This window comes from Elephas maximus, chromosome 1 (assembly GCF_024166365.1).
Source record: "Elephas maximus indicus isolate mEleMax1 chromosome 1, mEleMax1 primary haplotype, whole genome shotgun sequence".
Taxonomy (NCBI): domain Eukaryota; kingdom Metazoa; phylum Chordata; class Mammalia; order Proboscidea; family Elephantidae; genus Elephas; species Elephas maximus.
Window position 1 is genome coordinate 60,398,395 of NC_064819.1, and position 14,669 is coordinate 60,413,063.

The 14,669-nt window shown below is 46.4% G+C and overlaps 2 protein-coding genes across 6 annotated transcripts in view; one reads left to right on the forward strand and one right to left on the reverse strand.

Annotated features, from left to right (window-relative positions):
• Positions 1–6,038, forward strand: part of JARID2 (jumonji and AT-rich interaction domain containing 2) — a 317,022-nt gene extending 310,984 nt beyond the window's left edge. For all 4 annotated transcript variants that reach the window (XM_049884288.1, XM_049884305.1, XM_049884315.1 and 1 more), the window contains 2 exons: positions 530–637; positions 5,247–6,038. In XM_049884288.1, the coding sequence (XP_049740245.1) occupies positions 530–637; positions 5,247–5,408 (270 nt within the window). In that variant the 3' untranslated portion in view covers positions 5,409–6,038. The remainder of the gene's footprint in view (positions 1–529; positions 638–5,246) is intronic.
• A 1,211-nt stretch (positions 6,039–7,249) lies between these two features.
• The window catches only part of DTNBP1 (dystrobrevin binding protein 1), a 183,982-nt gene continuing 176,562 nt past the window's right edge, over positions 7,250–14,669 (reverse strand). For both annotated transcript variants that reach the window (XM_049884328.1, XM_049884337.1), the window contains exons 9-10: positions 10,247–10,387; positions 7,250–8,304 (exon numbers count right to left, since the gene is read on the reverse strand). In XM_049884328.1, coding sequence (XP_049740285.1) covers positions 8,060–8,304; positions 10,247–10,387 — 386 coding nt within the window. In that variant the 3' untranslated portion in view covers positions 7,250–8,059. The remainder of the gene's footprint in view (positions 8,305–10,246; positions 10,388–14,669) is intronic.

Here is a 14,669-nt window from a genome sequence, read left to right on the forward strand (position 1 = left end):
TGGGGGCTGCTGGGGACTGTCTGGTTGAGGAGGATTGAGAGTCTGGTGAGGTAGAGGCTTCAGGATGAGTGTGGATGCAGTCGTTGGAGTCCCGGCTGGAGAACCCCGGGTGTGTGCTCACGTCTTGCCCCCTTCTTAGTCCCACCCATTCTTGCAGCTCTCACCTGCGTTGTTTTAGAGCAATAAAAAAAATCATAGAAGCCCTTAGAACTCAAAAGGTCATACACAAATGGTGACTAGAACCTCTCACAGGAACCTGTACCCGAAGGGGCAAGGTCTAGTTAAGACGAAGATGGGGAAACGTTTTCAGTTACTGATTTTCCTAGTTGACCCTGTTCCAGACCGTTTGTTACGGTTTGTTTCTTTAGTCAATAAGTAAAGTTTTTTGTTTCAATGCCTGGCAGCCCCTTCCTCCTTCTTCCCCTCACTTCAGGCCCCTGTGCCTGGGATCACCCTTCAATGCCCATTCTCCCACATCGTATCATTTGGAGTCACTTTCTGAACCACAGGGCTCCTTCTCCTCCATCAGGTCGTACAGGAGAATGAGAACGTCGTGTTCTGCCTGGAGTGTGCACTGCGCCATGTGGAGAAGCAGAAGTCCTGCCGAGGGCTGAAACTGATGTACCGCTACGATGAGGTCAGTTATGCTTGCCCCGCATGCCTGGTGGAGGGGCACACAGGCAGGAGGGTGCTGCGGGGCAGCGGTGACAGTGTCACCTTGTGTGTGTGTGGCTTAACAAGCCTGTCATCCCCCCTCAGGAGCTCGGTGTGACCTGAGCCTCTGTGGCCACAGAGTCCTGAGCACCTTCTAGCCAGACAGAACCTAACATGATGGGAAGGTGCTGAGGAGTTGGGGAGGTTCTGCTGTGTGTAGTGATACCAGGTCCTCAGTCTGTCCTAGAGAAACCCAGGAACTGAAACCGTTTACCATCAGGAACGTTTTATGTGTTTAGTTTTTCTTCTGATTAACACAAGATCTTGAGCCAGATTCCGTTCTCCTTTCACTTAGCTAACAGGAACCCCTCAGCCCCTATTGCTGCCTGGTTGCCTCCTGAGCAGTGGCTGGACTGTGGGGGTGGGGACTTCTTGGGAAGTGAGGCTGCTTGTGCCCCCCAACCAGGGGAAAGGTAGGCGGGACCTTCTCCCAGTGTTCTGCCTGTCTGTTTACAAGAGATGAGTACAGGGAGCCCTGGAACCACAGCCCATCAGGAAGAACCATGCTAAAGTGCAGAGGCGGGGCAGCACGGCCACTGTTCTCCTCCTGTGTGAGAACGCTACGTTTTTGCTTCAAGGACCGTGGTTGGTTGCGTAGCTTCCTCTGCAGCCTTCTCAGCCCAATGTTGTCTGATGAGCTTGTAGTTCTATAAAACTGCCTCCTGTTCCCTTGGCAGTCACCATTGTCGTGGTCAGCAGGGCCCTCCTGTCGCCACTGCGACGCCCCACTCCTAGTCCTGTGCACCAGCAGCTCCTCTGGGACAGGAGCGCTGGCAGCTCTGCTTTTCCACTCCGAGCTCAAAGTGTCTCAGGCCACGTGACTGGGTGCCTGAGCTTTAATTGACAAGGAATTCGGTTCAGTATCTGGGTCGGTGGTTTCCATAGCACCCATGTTGATTGGCCGTGGGGGCCGGGCCAACACAGAGGGAACATGGCTGCCCATGCTCACCCTCACATGGGTCAAGTGTGAAGGCGCAGCCCAGGCCTTGCTGCTCCCCGCCCCCCCCCCCCCAGCTGTGGCCCACTGGACACAGGGAGGTGCTGAGGGGCAGCTGAGGCCACCTTGCGGAGGTGTCACTAGGAACACTACTCCCTTAGCTGTGGGCTTCGAAACCTGCCTCAGCATTTCTCACAGAGAAGCTTCTGGCTCAGGGTCCCGGAGGACCACGTGGTGCAGCTGTCCACGCCTTGGGTGCAGCCCTTGCAGAGCCTTTGACATAAAAAACGAGTTATTTAGTCCCTTTTCCTGGGCCCCAGCTAACCAGGTCATTTGTGTAGTTCTACGTGTATTAGTATGATGTCTGTAGAACGTGTAGCTAACAGAGCATTTTTGCTCAGAAGTTACTGTGGAATCAGTAGGTGGTAAACCAACTCCTGTAGAGGAGAGGAGCCTTAGGTATACCTTACAGTCCCCCTTCATGCTTGGTTGTGGTGCCAGAGCCCGTTACCCTCATGTGTGGAATCATGGTGCACGCACATCATAGGCTCAGCCTACCATCTTTTTTCACCTTCCCTCTCAGAACCCAGCAACAGTGCACACAGCAGCTCAGCATCTTTTTTCATCATAGAAGCTCACTGTCTAATCTCAAGTTGGAAGCTTCTGAGCTCTGAGAGGAGGGCTGCAGCAGTAGAGGGCCACAGGGACCAAGCCCTTTATCATCACTCAAGGGGACCCTCATGGAAACATGGAACCTTCTTCTCTCACTCAGCAACCCAGTTCATCAGCAAGTGATGTTGATGCTACCTTCAGATTAAACCCCCAGACCAGCCCATTCTAACCACTCTGCTGCTCCGTTTTCTGTTCTTCACGCAGCAGGTCACTCTTTGCTCAGAACCCCTTCCTGTGCCTGTGTCTTTAGAGTCCATTCAGTTCCCCCGGGTGGGACGAGAGCACATCCTTCAGCAGATGTGGAGCACCAGCAAAGCTCTGTCACAGGCGCAAGCACGTGCCTCCTTTGTCTCAGTGATCTGACATCTGTCAGTGTGTTTATCCTAAATGCTGTCAGACTGCCGTGGTAGTCGTTTGTAGGTGAACACAGCTGTTTCTCAAAGTCCACGCTCTGCTCTTACAGAGGGCATGTCTTACTTAGTGATCTGAGACCTGGAGCCTTTCTCGGGTTGTCACCTTTCAGGTAGCACTGGGCGCCAGTGTCGTGCCCTTCCTGAAGACACCCCAGTGCCATCTTCTAGACACTGGTTACATTGCTGTACGTACCCCCTTTGCCTGCGAGCTGGGTGCCCACCTGTGTTCTCAAGTTGGGCAGTGCCAGTGCTCAGCCTGCACAGGGCAGGCCAGAGGTGCTGGCCGAGGGCCTACCCCTGTCCTGGGCATGAGTCCCCACAGAGAGGAGTCTGGGCACAGAAGGAGACTGTACCGCAGCCATTACATATGGCAGCACTGGGCAGGACCGGTGTCTCAGGTGGCACTCACTGTAGGTTCCAGTCCAGGGAGGGTATGGTGCATTGGGGGTGGCGCAGGAGGTGGATCCAGTTGGCGGGTTGGACTTGATAACTTGACTAAATTATAAGATTGGAAAGCTGAAAATAGATCCAATTGCATCATCTTTGTTTCTTAAAGAGCGTGTTCGGTAGCGGCAATAACCACTTTGCCGTCCCTGCTTCTCCACGTTAACAGTAAATGTCAGAACACAGTTAAAAATAAACCCTCAGTGCGTGAGGAGAGCAGCTCTCTGGCGTTTGCAGAGTGCGGAAACAGGCACCAGGAGGCTTCCTCATGCCACATCTGAAGCTCTCCACAGAGTGTGGCTCCAGCGTTCACTGCCAGCTTGGCTTCTGACTGGTGTTTGGATGTAAGCAAAATCCTGATTAATAACACGTAGGGCTTGTCAGCCTGAAGTTCAACCATTGTTTTGATGAGTGAGGAAGAGTATTTGGAAGCATCTTGGCTAGTGGCATAACTTACTTACTAAATGAAAACTCATAAATTCCCTTTTGGGTTGAACTGTATTTTGGGGTGGGGGTTTGGTTTCTAGCCCCTGGTGGATTTCAGAATGGCTGTGTGATCCCAGGCTCTCTTGTTCTAAGCCTGGTGAGCCTAGCAGACAAACCCACTCTGTCCTGGGTTTGTGAGTTGGGACAGCCTGCCAGAGGGATCCTGCTGCTGGGAGCCACCCATGGCTTTCCGCCTCGCAAAGGCCCCTGTGAAATTGCAGCATCCACATGTGCTCGGCTCTGTCTGTGCCACTAGGGCACCGGGGCTGAGAAGCACTGTCTTCACAGGAGCCGCTGGCCTCGGGCTTGGTTTTACTGTGGATTGGGCCCTGTGGCCATTTGGCTGTCTGGGCAGATGGACCCACGTCCACCTCTGACTTGCAGCCAGCTAGGCCTTGGGGGCAGGCAGGCTCCGAACTGACTGTGGATTTCAGCACGAGAGCTTTGAGGGAGTGTCTGCAGCAGACAGGAGGAAGGGCCCCACAGCCTTTTACCCTCCTCATCCTGCCAAGGTGGCTCTAGCTTTCAGAGCTCTTCTTTAAACCTTCGTTAGCATGCTTATCGTAAGTGCATGACCCTGCTCTTCAGAGGACAGGTTAACTCTAGTGACAAGCGCTTCCTACAATTGTTTCCGGCGCCCACTTCCAGCGGGGACTTTCCAAGGTCAGGGGGTCCTCCTCACACCTCCTCATGGTTCTCTGTCCAGAGCAGGTGCTCACCAAGTATATGCTGAGTTACATACCAGCGTGATAATCTTTTTTCCATGTTTTCTTTTAGCGCTGGATGATTCTAGGGTGAGTTGTCAAGAGTTACAAATATATTTGATAGTGACAAGTAAATGGTTCTCGGGTGGATTACAAGGATGATGATTTTATTTGTTGAAATATTTCCTCTTTAGTGAAGAAAAGGAGGGAGTGAGGTATTTATAAACAAATGTTTGCATTATTTGCAAGGTAAGGTTAAGTGGGCTTGAGTGTGGGTGTTAGGCGCCTATTAGAGAGAACTGGGGCCCTATTGGGTTCAGTGCCTCACTGGGCAGCAGGTGCTTGGCCAGGGACTGGGGGGGCTCGCAGCTGAGGGACCTCTTTCAGCTCCAAGGCAGGGGAGGAGGGTAGACCATGGTGATGCCAGTGATATGAGGATGAGGCGATTGGACTTGCTGTGTGGCTGTGGGAACAGGCCTGTTGATGGGAATCTGGCCGGGTGGTGGGAGACGTGCGTACACACCTCAGATACAGCCGTGGCTGTGAGCACACGTTTGAGCGCAGCTCTGAAGAAAATCCTAAGTGAACTTAATACATTCACAAGCTTTTAGCCTATCAGATTTTTAATCCACCACCTCCCTTTCTGGACTGTCCCCTCACCCATGCCAGGCTGGCTGAAATGGGAAATGGCAGCAGTCTCTCCCTGACAAGGTGTCTTTGTTGTATTCTAACTTGTTTTCGAGCCCGCCACACGCTGGGGAGGGTTTTAAAGCCTCCCCCCCGCCCGGGGGGAGAGCCCCCATGACTGGATGGAGCCCCAGACTCCTCTCTCTTGCCAACCATGTTAATTCTGTGTCTTCTTTCACCCCTGAACAGGAGCAGATTGTCAGCCTGGTCAATCAGATCTGTGGCAAAGTGTCTGGTAAGAATGGCAGCATAGAGAACTGTCTCAGTAAACCCACACCAAAAAGAGGGCCCCGCAAGCGAGCCACCGTGGACGTGCCACCATCCCGGCTGTCCTCCTCCAGCTCGTCGTGAAGATGCCAACAGTCTGTCCGTTTATATATATTTTTTTGTAATTATTATATTCTAGTTTGGAGTACTTGCTGTAGGATACAAGCTGTCTTTGCACTAGCTCTAAAGAAGATTTTCTTCTGGTTTTAGAGAACTAATTTTGTTTTAGCATTAAACTGTTGAACTTTTTTTGTACTTAGAATACCTAGATACTGCAGTCGGATTTTGGAAACTGCCGTATACTCACTGTTTTAAAACCCGTGAGGGGCTATATTAATTTGTATCACCCCGATGGCTGACGAAAGCCTTTTTTGTTTTTTGTTTTTTTTTGTAACTGTTGGGGAAAAAAGGCTTTTTTAACCCATTTTTGAAGAGGGTGAAGTTTGAAGAACAAATTATAAAACCATCAGTCATGTGAGCAGATTTTTCTAGAGAGGAAAAGGGATAGGAGACATACACACACACAAAACTTGAAAAGAAATGGCTTTACTTTGGCTGTCTTTTCTTCTGTCATGTGCAAGATGAGTTTGTAGTTTTTAAAACCGGAGAACCCCCATTTTGTGTCTCTGGGCGGTTATGGCAGCTGAAGGCGGACGTTTGCTAACCATGGGCAAAATGAGGAGACTTGAGTGACTAGGTTCTCTTTACCAGCACATCACTATGCATCTGTTTAAGGAAAAAAGAAGAGAGAGAAGAAAAAGACTGCCTGCCTTGGAGGGGTCACGTGAGGGAAAACTGTGCCTGATTTCATTAGGAAATCCATTCTGTTATTTTTTGGTGCTGTTGGCTACTTTATCAAAAAACCCTTCAATAGCATCCTTAAGGGGGAAAGAAAAAAAGGAAAAAGTGATAGAAGCCGTTGGCGCTTCTTTGTCGTAGATGTGCAATCTTTATTCTGACATTCCATCTTCATCTCACAGCTGTTGTCTCTCACCGTCAGTCAGCATTAATCTTTCTTTTTGGGTTTGTTTTGTTTATGGTCACATTTGGAGCCACTAGGAGGTCTGCCGTTCTTTTTGAATGTGAAAATGCATTTGCGCTCATCTTGTCTATTTTTTCTCTTCCTGTTGTAACAAAAAGAAGAAAAAAAAAGGAAAAAAAAAAAAAGAAATCCCATCCCTTTTGTACATAAGCCTGTAAATTGTTTTAAATACTTGAGCCTTTTTCTTGGTAGGGGCGGGGAGGGGGTGGAAAGACGAGATGAAGAAAAGCCTTACATTTCAGTTTCTTCATCGGTTGGATTGGATGCTTACAGGGTTTTTCTTGTAACATTTAAGTGCTGCTTACATCACTGAACAACAACACAAATAATAATGGAGTAGCTGTCGCCCTTCTCCGGTCGTGTGTACAGTACGTGTGGAATAAAAAAGGGAAAATGTTTTCACAAACTGTTCTTTGTTTCATAATTGAACCCGTCAGTCCTGTAGCACCCATGCTGCACTGAGCTTGCTGGTGGTGATGTCAGGAGAGTCCTGTGACACATTTTGTTGGTTGTTGTTGCGGAAGACTGAACTGTTTTGGAATATTTAACAATGACATGAACAGAGTCAAGTGTTTTCCGATGTGGTTGTCCGGTTTTTATGGCCTTGCTGTATACCTTCCCTCTTTTGGACAGTAAACTTCTGCCTACGGCTCACAGTTTGACGTTTAATTTATTAGCGCTGCTCTGCATCTTCCCTCATGAGGGAGGAGCTTCATGTTGTTTATTGCCAGTTTTTTGTTTACCTTTCAGGTTTGTACTACAAGGTTTAATAATAAAAACAAAGTTTTTTGGACATTTGTCTGTCTTGTGGAAGATGAGTGAATGAAACGAGCCCTTTCTTTGCCGACGAGAGGGCTGAGCGTCCTCCACTGCCTCTGCCCGGAGTGGAGCAGACCACGCATCTTAATGTTGCTCACTTGGGTTTCCATCAGGATTCAAGTTGTTTGAATCCCTTTTGAGCAAGACCAAATGCTGCTGGTTACTCTTCCTCTGCACGTGGCCCACGGGGCCCCTGCCTGCAGCCCCCTCCCTCCCTCTGGGCTGTTACCCTCTGCTGAACAGCGTCTGTCCTTCCTAGGACCATCCTGCACCAAGACTGGGCTATGAGTGGTGCTGGAAGAAAACAGCACCACAGGACCAGCTTTCCTACAGGAGTCAATCTTGTTCTTGCCACAGGCTTACCTCTGCTCCTTTGGGCCATGTGTGTGTTCTTGTATCAAAGTAGGTTGGCCTGTTTATTTTTAACGATCAAATGAAATACCAGGCTTTGTTAGAGCTGAGTTTGACTACAATAGGTTATACTGTAAAGGAAAGTAGGATTTTCTGTCTGTATGAGGCAGGCCACTCACTCTTTTTTAATCAAGACTGCATAGGTGTGGACTGCCAGGTCAGGCCAGGTGGCCCTCACTGACCCCAGCTGCACTCGGAGGCTCAGGGAGTTAGTTACACTGGCTTCACAGATGGATATACTTGGCAGCCTTCCTTCATACAACAAATTGGCTACGTACTCTCTCATTTTAATGCTTACAGTCCTCAAACTTTATTGTTAGCTGTACACTTCAGCCTCTCAAACATGATTGGCAATGTTGTAAAAATCAAGAACCTCCCTAAAACAACCTGACTTTAGAGGCCGTAGTCTGCACACGGCTTGAGACGTCACTCAGATGTGGTCAGAGAACACGAATATTCTGATTTAGGAGTCACTGTCATCAGTAACATCTGAGGCGGCCTTCCCATCGGTGCCCAAGGCAGCCAGGGCAGTGTCTGCGTAGACCTCCTCCTCGTCAGGCTGTACCAGTGGCTGCTCCCCACCCTCACTGGGGTCCGGGGGTGCTGAGTCAGGGCCAGAAAAGGACAACGAAGGCGGCCTGGCTCGTGACTGGGAGGGATTTGGAACCTGAAGAGTGATTTCATTCTGACATACACTGGATTCAGACCCTGTAAAATAAAGTGGGGGAAAAAAAAACCTGTCATAAAATTACTGTAATTCAGAATTGCCCCTGAACACACAGAATGAAGGGGGCATAAAGCCTGCTGTTCTGGGGACCTGTGGCCTACAGAGCCAGGCTGCTCCTCAGTTCAGAACTGCCTTAGCCAGTGAGCCCAGAGTGATGGATGGTCCCTATGCCCCTCAGGAGACGGTCGTCTCTGCTGGATGGAGAGATCACATGTCCTTTAAAAGTACGATAACCTGCAAGACGGTCTGCTAGAGGCCACAGGGCCGGCGTCTTTGCAGAGCATTCCACGTAACCTTGATAAATCCAGATTTCTTTATCCCTTCAAATACAATTCAGAGAAGCCAATGACCTTTTAGCAGCTGGCCAATTTCACGGGAACTAAAGTAAGCTCTTTGTATGCAGGTGACAGAGTTAGGGTCACACCTGGAGGCAGCATTAACCCCATTTACAATGTTCAGGACTTTCTGGGACAGAAGGGCAAATGCATCCAAGCCCTCATTTTCCCTGGGCACCACCAGCCTAAGATTTGCTGGAAGAAGATGATGTAGCTATTTATCAAGACGTTAAAGATCACAAGTTGACAAAAACTTAGAGTATGACCTTACGGGAAGTGGAAACCTTGCTAATGGTGGGCTTCCAGAGGTGGCCCAGTGCTGCTGGAGGGTCTGAGATAAGACTCTGGGCATCACAGCTGTCTACTGTCTTGTTCCTCCAGGCCCTTAAACGGCTTTTCTTAATCTAGTCGTGCATTTAGGGAGTCAGAACTTCGTGTTAAGGTACCACACAGCCTTTGTGGGGTGCTTTCCAAGCCAGCCTTACTCTCTGGCTTCTGTATGTGGAAAACATGGCAGAGCTTTCTTTGTATGGCTAATATAAAGACCCACCCACAGGGACAGGTCTGAGATGTAAAATGTGGCAAGCCCAGGTATACATCTAGTGCCTCAGTAAGTATTTGATGAATATTCAATTTTGTGAAAATTTTGGATTGCAATTACATTTTTGAAAATACAGTCCCAGTGCTGAACCCATGGCCTTTTCCACTGCAGACATTCAAATAAGTATCTGCTGGACAAAGGGGGAGATATTCATTCTTATACCAGGCGCAAAGCTTGGGCACCTCACAGGAGAGACCTAGTCTACCACAAAAACTCACCTCAAAATCATTTCTGAGAGCAGGAGGTAAAACATGAATTAAAAAAGCTCCCTATTCTCTGCAGGTGTGTGGGTGGAGCACTTAAAATCCACAACTGAACAGACCCATGTTTCTTTGCATCATTACTGCTAACACAGGTGTGTGGGAAATACGAGTTAGTGGAATAAGAAGTTGACTGTGGGCTTACATGGTACCTGGTCAAGTCACTCTCTCTTCCCTTTAGCGGGATGAAGTGTATGCAGAATTGCCAACCCTACTGTCATGGATTGAACTGTCCCTCCAAAATACCTGTCAACTTGGCTAGGTCACAATTCCCAGTATTGTATGACTGTTTCCCATCGTGTCATCTGATGCGATCATCCTGTGTGTTGTAAATCCTATCGTTATGATGTAACGAGATGGATTAGTGGCAGTTATATTGATAAGGTCTATAAGATCAGATAGTGTCTTAAGCCTGTGTCTTTTGAGATACAAAAAAGAGAAATGAGCAGAGACACATGGGGACCTCATACTACCAAGAAACCAGCTCTGGGAACAGAGTGTGTCCTTTGGACCAGAGTTTCCTGAGCTGAGACGCCCCTGGACTAAGGGAAGACTGATGACAAGGGCCTTCCTTCGGAGCTAACAAAGAGAATGCCTTCCCCTGGAGCTGGCGCCCTGAATTCGGACTTCTAGCTGACTGGACTGTGAGAGGATAAACTTCTCTTTGTTAAAGCCATCCACGTGTAGTATTTCCATTCTAGCAGCACTAAATGACTAAGACACTTACCTAACATGGGGGATAGCACGGCGTTGTCTTCACCCGAGTTCAGAAAGACGTCGAGGGCCTCCTGGTCAGATATGTCCATCAGGTCCATCTGCTCCAACATGTCCACGTTCACTTCCATGGATGACATACTGCCTATGGGCTCTGGGAACGGATCACAAGAGAAGGAAATTGTTTTTTCACTAGTACTTTAAAAGGTGAACTTGAACTTACATTCAGCTACATTGTGTTTTTCTAGGTGTATCTCCTGCTACTCCCAGTTTATTTTTTAAATTCTGTTTGAAGCATAAGTGACATATCCCTGCCTCATACTTCTGAATAGAATCTGTCCCAGCTCAACCTTGGCTCCCCATGACTTTGCATCTTCTGTGGTGCAGGTAATTCTCTTTATCTGTAGCCAGGTGTTGCAGGCAGACCTGTTGCTGCATGACACGGTTCTTGGCTGGAGGTGCCCACTTGGAGTGGGGTGCTTGCAAGAGGAGAAGCTTTGCGGCACGAAGTCAGAAACCACTCCCTTAGATACGGATCTGCTTTCTGCCTGCAGCTACCCGTTTATGGGCCGGTATGATCCTATAATTCCAGGCATCCCAATACTAAATGACTGTAAGAGGTAAGGTAAAGCTGTCTAGTGACACTTCTCAAGCCCAATAATTTAAGCTTTGATCTCCATAGAAGACAAGGTTTAGACGTTTATAAGATGGGGATTTGGGACCCAGAGCTGCCTGCAATGAAAGCGCAGACCAGAAGGGAAAAGTTGGCCCACAAGAGAAGAGTATGAGAGGCTGATGTCCCAGCCTGAGTGAGAGGTACCACAGGGGACTGGAGTTGACATTACTCTGTGGCCCAGAACCCCACAGTTATCCAAGGCCTCCCGGGCCTGGCAGAGGCAAACACAAATCCCGCCTGAATGGACAATCCTGGAAGAACACACCTTAACCCTGGAGGCCTCCCAGGAATAGGAACTCAAAATACAAAACTCAGATCCAAAATCTGTGATCTGTATTTGCAAACAAACCACCACAGGTGATAGAAACAAACTCGGTATTAGCATCCTCCCCTAAGAACTTGAAAGAAAGAAAGGATGGGATCATGAAAATGTACACGGTTTCAAATAGAAGAAAGGCCAGAATCTTGAAAAAGAGCCAAATAACTTTTAGATAGGGAAAGTAAAACCTCAGGGAACAAGTTATATTGAAGATAACCAGCTGTCGTTGAGTCAGCTATGACTCATGGCAACCCCTTATGTGTCAGAATAAAACTGCTCCATAGGATTTTCAGTAGCAATGGGTTTTTGGGATTTTTGGAAACAGATCACCAGGCCTTTCTTCCAAGGAAAATGAAGATTAGTCATTGCCAAATAGAAAATTAGTAAGCTAGAAGACAAACTGAAAAAATCCCCCCACAATACAGCACAAAAAAATGGAACACGTGAAAGAGCCGAAGATACATGAAAAAGTATTTTACATGTTCACAGTTGAGAATGGAGAGAATTGGGGAGCAGCAATATTTAAGGAAGCTGATAATTTTCCAGAATTGATGGAAGACCTGGGAGTCCCTGATCTAGGAAGCAAAAATATATCCCAAGCAAGATAAATCCACACTTATATCAACTGCAATGAAACTACCGAACATCAAAGACAAACGCTCCCTACATATGGCCAGAGAAAAAGGACAGATTAGGAAAGTTAAGGAAAGGAAATTAAACTGACAGGCAATGTGAAATAAGTTCAAAGAGGTAGTGAAAATAGCATTCAAGATCAATAATGAGAAACAGGCACTGTCAGACAAGAACCACTGTCTCACTAAACCAGTTAGCCAGCTGCTGTAGAGTTAATCCTGACTTAATAGGGACACCATGTCTGTCAGAGTAAGACACTACTCTATAGGGTTTTTACTGGCTGATGTTTCAGCAGAAGTAAGATGGTGAAGGAATCCCAGAAGGATGGTCTAACATGCAAGAAAGCACGTTAAGCAGAGACTTGGAAATTAGTGAGCAAATCTAAAACTGAATAAAATAATCATAATAGTATCTGAGAAGTTCCTGGGGCAGAATTAAGATACCAAATAACAGGAGAGGAGGGGTATGACCAGAGGTGAAGCAGTGTCAGACCCCTGTTTTACATGGAAGGAATTACAGACAAAATCATTTCAATTTAGCACTAAAATAAGAGCTACCAGTCACCACTAAGTCGATTCTGACTCAAGGTGACCCCTTTTGGAAGCAGAGCACATATCTGGGTAGGTTTGAAGCGCCAACCTTTCAGTTAGTGGTCAAGCGTGTAACCTCGTGTGCCACACAGAGGCTCCTAAAATAAGAGCTAAAGAGTATACAACTTATTTTTAATAAGTGGAAGGAAAGTTTATTATAATTAGGACAAGCAGGCTAGACTCAAATGACCCAAAGCTGTGACATAGTCAGGGACCAACTGAAGCCTGCCTGGTCCCGGCCAGGCTGGACTAGGATGCTGACCTTGGCTACACCAATGTCATATGGCTGATTCACAGCCTCTTTGGTCCTGAGACCCACGAGGAACAAGTGTGTTCCAGATCTTCAAGACTGTGGACGTGATGATGGCATCATGAGTGGCAGTGACTCCTCCCTCCTGGGGACACACTTGCGAGGTGCCTGGGGCTGCACTGTCTGAGCTGCCTGAAGGTGGATGCCAAGAGGGAGGGCTCTGTCTTGCGGCTTTGGAGGCCTTCCAGCAAGGCCTTTTGGCCTTTGCTTAGATTTCTGTTTTAGGAAGGGAAGGAGCTGCTGCCTTTTTTTTTTTTTTTTTTGGTTTGTACCAACTTCTGTAAAAGACAGGAATATAACTTTTAAAACAGATGAGAAAAATTGGATTAAAAAGGATAGGAAAAGCTTTCAGGAAAACAAAGCATAAATAAAATGGTAATGAAGCTAAGTAGAGTTCAGTAATCACAGTAAACAGAAATAAACCAAACTTTCTAGTTAAAAGACAGAGATATGTTTGAATTAAAATTACAAAATCCAGCTGCATTTTGTTTGTAGGAGATACTCCTTAAACGTAAGGGCACAGAAACATCAAACGCTAAGAAAGAAAAAAAATAATGGACAAAAAAATACTAACTTTAAGAAGAAAGTCAATGCCAGCTGTATTAATATAAATTTAAAAGGGTACAAAAGCATTACTAGAAAAAGTACTTAATGATATTTTTTTTTTTAAAAAAAGTTTAAGTCACCAGGAAGGTAATTCTGAACTTCTATGTGAGTATATATTTTTGTAGCTACATTTTTAAACGAAAATTTAACAAATCTGTAATCGTGGTTTGTGGAAGGTTTACACAGCTTTTCAATATTTGAGAATGAAACAATGACATGAACAATAAAAGTCCGTGCTATCATCTAGAATCTTGTTCTAACGTGCCGTGAAGTCAGTCTCATCAAAAAGGTAAAATTCCGTTCTCCAACCACAATGAAATATCATTAAAAATCAGTCACAAAAGGTAACTGGAAAAACCTTCGTATGTTTATTTAAAAACCCTACCCCAACATACCTAAACAATTCAGAAGTCAGTTAAGAAATAATGAATACTGAAACTATCATATATCAAAACTTTAGGGTTCAGCTGAAGGGGCATCCTAGTGAGAACATCGTGGCCTTGATCATGGCCTTGAATTCAATGCCTTATTAGGTGGGAAGGCTGGAACTCAAGCCTAAACATTCAACTTAGGGAAAAAAAACAACCACCTTCTGACGAAAGCAAAACTAAAGAGGAGAAATTAATGAAACAGAAAGTAAAGACAACAGCATAACAAAAATAAGTTTTAAAAAACCTTAAAAATGGGCATGTTTGGGGTAAGATTCATGAAGAGAAAAAGCACAATCTACTGGAAACGCAACCGCTAACCAAACCACAAACACAGTAAAGATTAAAAAGAATACTATGAACATACACTAATATCTTTGAAAACTCAAAGCAAAATGGAGAAATTCCACAAAAAATTTGCCAGAATTAACTCAAGAAAAATAGGCAACTTCTACAACCATAGAGAAAAGAATAGCTAGTTCCTCCCACAAAGAAATCACTGGTCTCAGACATTTTTAGAGAAAAATTCTCCCAGCATTCCAGAAATACATGATAAGAGACCACCATGTTCATGGCCAGAAAGATTCAATACCACTAATCTATAAATTTAATACAATACAACTGCAATCGAACTCTAGGCAGGGTTTTTCACAGAACCTGAAAATCTGACTTTAACATTTATACAGAAGAACAAAGAGCCCAGAATAGCCTAGGCAACTCCATAGAAAGTGTGCCGAGGGCAACAGTTCAGTCAGGTGTCCAGACTTACTACAAAACAGGGTCTTCTCAACCTCAGCACTGCTGACAATTGGGGCTGTTTAATTCTTTTTGGGGGCGGGGAGAAGGCTGTCCTGTGCTTTGTAGGATTGTCTAG